The 7,727-nt window shown below is 40.5% G+C and overlaps 1 protein-coding gene across 1 annotated transcript in view; it reads left to right on the top strand.

Moving 5' to 3' along the window:
- The window catches only part of FAM114A1 (family with sequence similarity 114 member A1), a 70,621-nt gene extending 63,187 nt beyond the window's left edge, over positions 1-7,434 (top strand). Inside the window, exons 9-10 of the mRNA XM_019635996.1 lie at positions 3,793-3,888; positions 5,659-7,434. Coding sequence (XP_019491541.1) covers positions 3,793-3,888; positions 5,659-5,760 — 198 coding nt within the window. The 3' untranslated portion in view covers positions 5,761-7,434. The remainder of the gene's footprint in view (positions 1-3,792; positions 3,889-5,658) is intronic.
- Positions 7,435-7,727: the final 293 nt, after the last annotated feature.

Below are 7,727 nucleotides of genomic sequence, written 5' to 3'. Positions count from 1 at the left end.
AAAAGGCTCAGCATTCATTTGGGGGTGGTGGCTTCTGGTTCTTTTCTTTAAACATTTGTCATATTCTATCATCCTATCTTAGTGGTATCGGAGAAGACAAGTGGAAAATATTCATTTTTAACCTTTCTAATTTTTCTTTTAAAGCCCTGGGTGCAAGGGTGGGTGATTCTTTCCATGACAAACGGCCAGTTCTACTTCCTATTTTAATTAGAGTGTTTTGGGGTACAAATGTATTTGTTTCCTAGGGCTGCTGTAACACGTACCGCAAACTGGTGACTTAAACCCCGAAATCTATTGTCTCACAGTTCTAGAGGCTAGACGTCTGCGATCAAGGCGTTGGCAGAGCCGTGCTTGCTCTGAAGTCTCGAGGGGAGGGTCCCTCCTGGCCTCTGCCAGCTTCTGGTTGCCACAGGCATTCTTCGGCATGTGGCAGCATAACTGGAACCATTTCCTCCCTCTTGACATTATCCTCCCTTTGTGCATATCTATGTCTACATTTCCCTCTTCTTATAAGGGTGGTAGTCACATTGGTTTAGGGTATGTCCTGTAGGACCTCGTCTTAACGAATTACAACTGCAATGACACTATCTCCAAATAATGTCACCTTTTGATGTCCTGGAAGTTAGGACTTCAGCGTAGCTTCCTGAGGGACACAAGTCAACCCATAACAGGGAGGCACAGAAACAAGCGCTAAATAATTTAGACAGAAAAAGGACTTTATGAAAGGCAGTGGAGGAATGTGAGCAGCTGTGGGGACCCAGCACCGGAGCTCATGTACTAAGTTGTTGCCATTAGTGGGACTCAACTACAGCAGTTCTCAATTCTCTCCGTTCAGGTTCTGGGTTCTTGGGTGAGAAGGTTTGAATGGCTCAACAGCGGGGGTCAGATATCCATCCTGGTATCACCAGTAGCGACTGGGGACAGAGTCATATCATGTAGATCTACCTGGCTGCTAGGGTGCACCTCCCCTACCCTCAAACCCAGGCAAAGGGCTGTTCTGAAAAAAGTTGGAAATGATTGTGGACCTGTCAGGAGATGCGTGTCTCCCATACTTCTGTGATTCAGTCAATAAGGGGTGAGCTACATACTACCTATTCGCCCAGCTGTCAAGGAATCTGGTGTACTTCTCTTATTTGCTAAAACATCAGCTTTTATATTTATCTACTTTTAGGCTTCAGCAATAGAGCGTCACTGTATGTAAGGGGGAGGTGGAAGCTCATTGATAGGACAGGCTCAGTAACATTCATGTATGTACTCAGTGTTGTCTAAGGTAACTGGCTCCCATGGACCTTAGTGTAACTGCGAGGCGTCCAGAGAAGTGTGAGGCCTTCGTCAGGGTGGGATGGCCTCAGTCACTCAGCTTCCCAAGGCTCTACTGTACCTTCTTCTCACTCTTTCCATAGTTTACTTGGTGAGAGACTGAGCCCCAGAGGGGGGAACTGATTCACCCAGGCCTTGCCATTGCTCTCTCAACTTCCAGTTAGTTACCCCTTGGACACAGCAGGCAGCCAACTGTTTGGTTCTCTATGGTTATCTAGTGACGAGGGTGTATATGTGTTGCATGTGTGTGTGTTGTATGTTTTATATGATTCCTGTTAAGCATGAGTTTATTTACACTAGGGGGTAATATTCATGGTACTGCTTTTCCATTCCTTTTAACATGTTGTATTCCAGCACAGCGCTTCTCCAACCTTAACGTGCAAGGAAATCACTTGCAGATCTTGTAAAAATGCAGCTTCTGATTCAGTAGGTCTGGGATGAGGACTGAGCCTCTGCATTTCTAACAAGCTCCCAGGGCGATAACAATGTTCCTACCCCACGGGCTGCATTTTGAGTAGCAAAGCTCTAGCAGATGGGTGTTGTACTTGAACTTATAGACGTGTATACAGTTGACCCTTGAACAACACGGGTTTGAACTGCGCAGGTCCAATTACACAGGGATTTTTTTTTCAATAAAAACTGTAAATGTATTTTCCTTATGATTTTCTTAATATTTTCTTTTCTCTAGTTTATTTTATTGTAAGAACAGTATATACTACATATAACATATAAAATATGTGTTAATCAACTATTTATGTTATCGGCAAGGCTTCCTGTCAACAGGGGGCTATTAGGAGTTAAGTTTTGGGGAAGTCAAAAGTTATATGCAAGCCAGCCTAGTGGCTCAGTTGGTTAAGAGCTCGCTCAAGAGTTTGAGCTCTGAGCAACAGTGGTTCAATTCCCAGCCCGAGCTGAGCTGCCGCTGAGCTGCCTGCTACCTGTTGCTAAAAAAAAAAGTTATATGCAGATTTTTGACTGTGCAGGGGAGGAGGGGTCAGTGCCCCTAGTCCCTATGTAGTTCAAGGGTCAACTGTATATTCACATGTATACAAATGTTTGCATGCACAAAATCAGGAACACAGTTATTATTTTGGAGAAAGAAAATGCTAAATCTAAGTAGAGTTTACTGAAATTCCATCTTGCCACAACAATCCTCCTCATTTTGTACTGTGATGAATCATTTACATCAAGTCATTGTTTCTGTTCTCTAAAATAGCCATTATTCATAACTTGAAGTTAATGAGTGTATATTGCTCTCCAGACTCTATTAAAATTGCTTGCACATCTCATTGAGTCTGAAAACCAATGTCATTTTATGGCCCTCATTTTGATTATATTTTAGAGGTTTATTGATAATCAAATAAACATGAGAGCAAATATCATAATGGATTTTCTGGTTGCTTACTAAAATGACTGGGTTTTTAAAGATTTTTTTTTTCCCCAAGACCCCATTATGGTTTCCCCAGTAAGACATTACTTCACCCTCAGTAGCATGATGTCAACAAAAGTGGGCTGCTCTGGAAAGATGTATTTTATTTATGTGTTTTTGTTTACCATAAAGTCTTCTGGGTACATGAGGGAAACCAGCCAATTAAGATTGCCCTCTCTCTTTCCAGGCCCTTTAATTATTTATTGTCTAAGAATAGATTGAACATTTTAGATAGAGAAGACTTTTTTGATGGATAGACCCATAGTGGAAATAATAATAATCATGATGATACTAACACTAGCTCTCATTTTTTTCATACCTACTTTATATCAGGCTCTGTAATCTGTACTTTGCATATATATTCATGTTTTGCAAACTGGGATCTCCAGACCTTTTTTTTTTTTTTTTGCAAGTTATATTTAAGAATGTTCTAATTTTGCTACCAATCTGGAAGGCACACCATATAAACCAAGTATGCATGTTTGCATTTAGAATAAGAAAGGGAAAAAAAAAACAAGACTACCAAACAGCTGGGACAAGGGTAGGGAGTAAGGTACTTAGCTCACCTGTAAACTTTAAGTACCCCCTACCAAGAAAGACGAAGAAACAACTGCAGTCATCTAGTTAGTAATTATAATGCAATATTTCTAAAAATCAAGATGAATGCAAAAAAAATCATGACGCTGAACAAAATATCAAAATTTTAAGTAAGAATAGGATCTGCCTCCTGCAAGCGTACAACTCAGCCTCACTCACCTCACCCTAATCCCAGACCTGCTACAAATTTTAAAGAGTTAGAAAGGTCTGAGTTTAAATTTCTAGCTATGTGACCTTAAACAAGTTATTCAACCTTCCTGATTCCCATTTTCTCATGGTACCTCCATCCCTCCTAGGATTTCTGTCAAAGTTAAGTGAGATAATATAGGGGAAGCAGCATATATGAAGCTCAGTCTAGAGTAAGCATTCCACCTCTCCTCCCCTTCCTCTCTAAGCAATCCCTCAACAAAGCCGGTGGATGATATTTTATGTAGCAAGCCTTGTAGCACGAGCACCTAATCTGTCACTTTCTTCCTTTGATTCCACAGAGCAGCAAGAAGGCCGAAGTCCTGAACCCCATGATCAGTAGTGTATTGTTAGAGGTAAGTGGCCCCTGAGAGAAAGTGCTTCTGAATCAAAGCAAATGTTAGGGCTATGGTTGTTTTGGTTTTTTTTTTTTTTGATCTTTCTCCCAGGCAGTAAATGTTAGTGCAATTCTAAATCTTATCGTCAACAGTCTTTTTTGAGTACATTTGTGGAGCTCAACCAGCTGTAAACCCTCCGGTGAAGCAACAATACCTCATTTTCAAGAATTCCTGATTATAAAGAGAAATGCTAAGCTTGCACATTAATTTCCGTCGCTGTTTCCTCTGGCGGAAGCAGATTTTTGCGGCCAAGTTTGACACCAGATTTAGCATTGTGATTATTGACTGCAATAAGGGATTCTTGCTTCAGTGGTGATTTTCTTAAAAACGGGCACTTCCCTCCATTCACAATTACTCTTTAGTTTAGCTGGGTCTGAGCTCCAGACTGGCAAAATGACAAGTAGACTGGTTAGCCTCTTCCTGTGCAGTGACCAGAGGTGCCATCCTCTGCAACCACTTGCTCTGTGGCCTGTCCACTCGCCAGGACTTTGTAGCATAGATAGGAAGCTGCCCTGATACCACTGTGTCTTCACCAGAAGCAGTGATATGAGAGAAGAAAAGAGGCCCGCAGACATTCATGAGTCGTAAGGCACCATGTTTTACCTGTGGTTGGTGGAGGAAGGCCTTCCATTAGGGGTCACACTATAAGAAACAGGCATATCTATAGCCACAGGGCACCCAGCTGAAGCCACAAGGTGCTAACAAGTTAAGTTTGCACACAGGCAGTGAATATACACCAGCTTTTTGCAGCCTGAAGTAGCTGTCAATTGCAAAATTTGGAAATTATCGAACTTCCAGTCATGGAGGGCTACCTGTATATTTGTAGCCATGTTTTTAGGAGTCATGCCTTACCATTAAGGAACACTCCTGACGTACAAAAGTAACAAAGTGGTGGCACCAAGTGTTATTGTATAGGTCACAGCCACACCGTGGATGGAGTCGACTAGAAGAGACAAGGCGTGTAGGCGCAGGTTATGGAAGGACAGTCACAGTTAAGAGGAAACCCAGGCAGTCAGAGACAGAAGAATCGAACAAAAGAGCCTCTCCCCTGGCCACAAAGAAGGCATTCGCAGGTTAATTTATCACATCAGTCATGAAGACTATGAGGTCAAGTGTTTATCCATTCTCCCATTGGAAGTTTTCGCATGCTTTAGTTACCTGAAACCTTAAAGGGCCCCTCCCTCTTGCTGTATGTTAGAGCACCATAGAATATGAGCGGCAACATTGTATATACAAACCAAGGAGAAGGTACAACGCACGTGGGAGGATGACAGTGTTCAAGGTTTGCATGAATAACTGCACAATAATATCTCCACTTAGCTTTATGTAGACCATTCTTGTTTATTCAGCAATAGGTTAGGACAAACTAGAGCTTCCTGTATACTATGCTTGTGTGTTATTTCAGGGCAGTGGGGTTGATCTGGGAAGAGGATAGTTAAGATTGGGTATACTGGGTCATGAATACACACACATTGATGTGCCCTAAATATCTATAGAAATGGCTTGCCTCATTCTGAGTGAATTCTTCCCTCTGTTAGTGTAGAAAATTAAGAGCTGGACAGACTCCATCCAAAGGAATGTGTTTACATTCTCTCTAAGCACCAACATTACAAGAAAAATATTATAATATATTTTGGGGCTTGATGAGAGGGAACATTATCAAATTGGATGAACTGCAAGACTGAACTATGAAAATAACCCTTCAATCACATTTTTCTCCTCTCCTAGGGCTGCAATAGCACGACATACATTCAGGATGCCTTCCAGCTGCTCTTGCCAATTCTGCAGGTTTCACATATCCAGACCAGTTGTTCAGAAGCACAGCCATGATCTGGCCAGACTCCATCTAGTTAAGGGAAGCAGCAGGCCACATTGCTTTGACGTATTTATCACTGACGGTGATGTTTTCTATGCGTCTGGCTGCAGACGCCCATTTGACGACACTACAAGCAATTTTGCACAGACAGTATTGAGAATGCAAGTTCAAAGAGAGTATCATTTCTCTTAATGTATATGGTTGGTTTACAAACAGTTGTATTTTCTTTATGTTAATTTAAATTTACACAGCTTTGTATCAGTAATTTCCTTTAATCTGAAATTCACTCACAAATGCTCACCGCCATTTTCCTGGTCAAGCATGCTATATTTAAAAATTCATTGGCAGACCCTAGACTTTTTTTTTTCTTTAATCCTTTAAATTTCCACCTTCAAAATTTCCATTCTTATAGTATTTCTTTAAATCAATTCTAATACTGAACTTAGTTTTGTTACATAAATGCATGGGCAAAGATAACACTTCTTATAGATTTACTTTGTATGGTTAAAGAGGAACATAAGTATCTCTTTGTAGCCATTCATTCTTGGAAAAGCATTTATTGAGCTCCTACTCTATGCTCACAATAGAGTATCATGATCTCACCCCAGTAGAGACAGATATTCTGAAAGAGGGTTAATAATAATTCTTAAGCTGCTTTAAAATACTAATAAATTTTTTAAACCTTAAAAAATTTGCATAACAAGGCAAATTAATGGTGTTTAATATGTTCTACCATTCAATTTCTTGTATTTTCCCACGCTCCTTAAACTGTTGTATCCCAAACTTTATACGAGGTCGCACAATTAAGTTTGCAAGCTTTCCACCATGCACTTAAACGGTGGGAAGTTCGCAAACTTAATTGTCCAACCTTTTCGTATACGGGGTGGAAATATATATGAAAAGGAGTACTAAAGAGTATCTAGTTTAAAATTGACTTCTTATGACTGTAAATACATGATAGCATAATTACAAAGCTTGGAAGTATTCATACAGAAAAAGGGTTTTCAATACAGTAGGCCCCCAGGACTGCATTTTTAAATCTACTACAGTTGAGTCAGGCTATATTATGAATTATACAGATCATACTCACCAGGAGCAAGTACCATCATTGCTTCTTTTTTTTTTTTCCATCATTGCTTCTAAAGGGCAGAAAATACTGATGTATGGGTTGACTAACTGGAGTGTTGATCCGTGAGAGGCTGCACAGAAGACCCCGTCGCCAGGAGAGGCCCTTTCAATGGGCACGTCTCCTCCTGAGCTCCACACGCTCATTCCGGGTGGGGTATCATATAATGCTGCTATTTCAGGTCCCGTCGACACCCCTCCAAGCACGGTCACAAGATGCCTTTCCCAGTGGCTCTCTCCAGATCAAATGAAGCCTATACTTTTGCAAGTGTGAAAAATCCCTCCTTCGTGTTAGCTTTTATTCCTCTTATAGAGTAGACTCCTTTGTTCCATACAGGCCAAGTAGGGATATTTTAATATCCTACTGTGTCTTATAGCATCTTGTTTATCAGCATCCTGTATTTCATTTGTATCTCTTGAAATGGCCACATGGAAAATGTATGAAGAGTTTATTTACAATCTGGAAAAAATATTATCTGAGGAATTAGTTAAAGATGCTTTTTTTCCTACTTGCTTTTTTTTTTTCCTTTTAGTTTCAGGTGTACAAAACAGTGTAATAGTTAGACATTTCACCCCTCACAAAGTGATAACCTCTCTCTCCCAATCCACTACCCCTCTGACATCATATACAGCTGTTACAATCCCATTGACTCTATTCCCTATGCTGTACTCCATATCCCATGACTATATATATATATAAAATTATAGTTGACATACAATATTATTCAGCTTCAGCTTCAGGTGTGTAGTGCAGTGGTCAGGCATCTACATCATCCGTGAAGTGGTCTCCCTAATAAGACATGTGTCAATCTGACACACTACAAAATCTTTACAACATTATTGATTATATTCCCTG

The sequence above is a fragment of the Hipposideros armiger genome, unplaced genomic scaffold, assembly GCF_001890085.2.
Source record: "Hipposideros armiger isolate ML-2016 unplaced genomic scaffold, ASM189008v1 scaffold_26, whole genome shotgun sequence".
Taxonomy (NCBI): Eukaryota; Metazoa; Chordata; class Mammalia; order Chiroptera; family Hipposideridae; genus Hipposideros; species Hipposideros armiger.
This window is presented reverse-complemented; position numbering and strand designations above follow the sequence as displayed.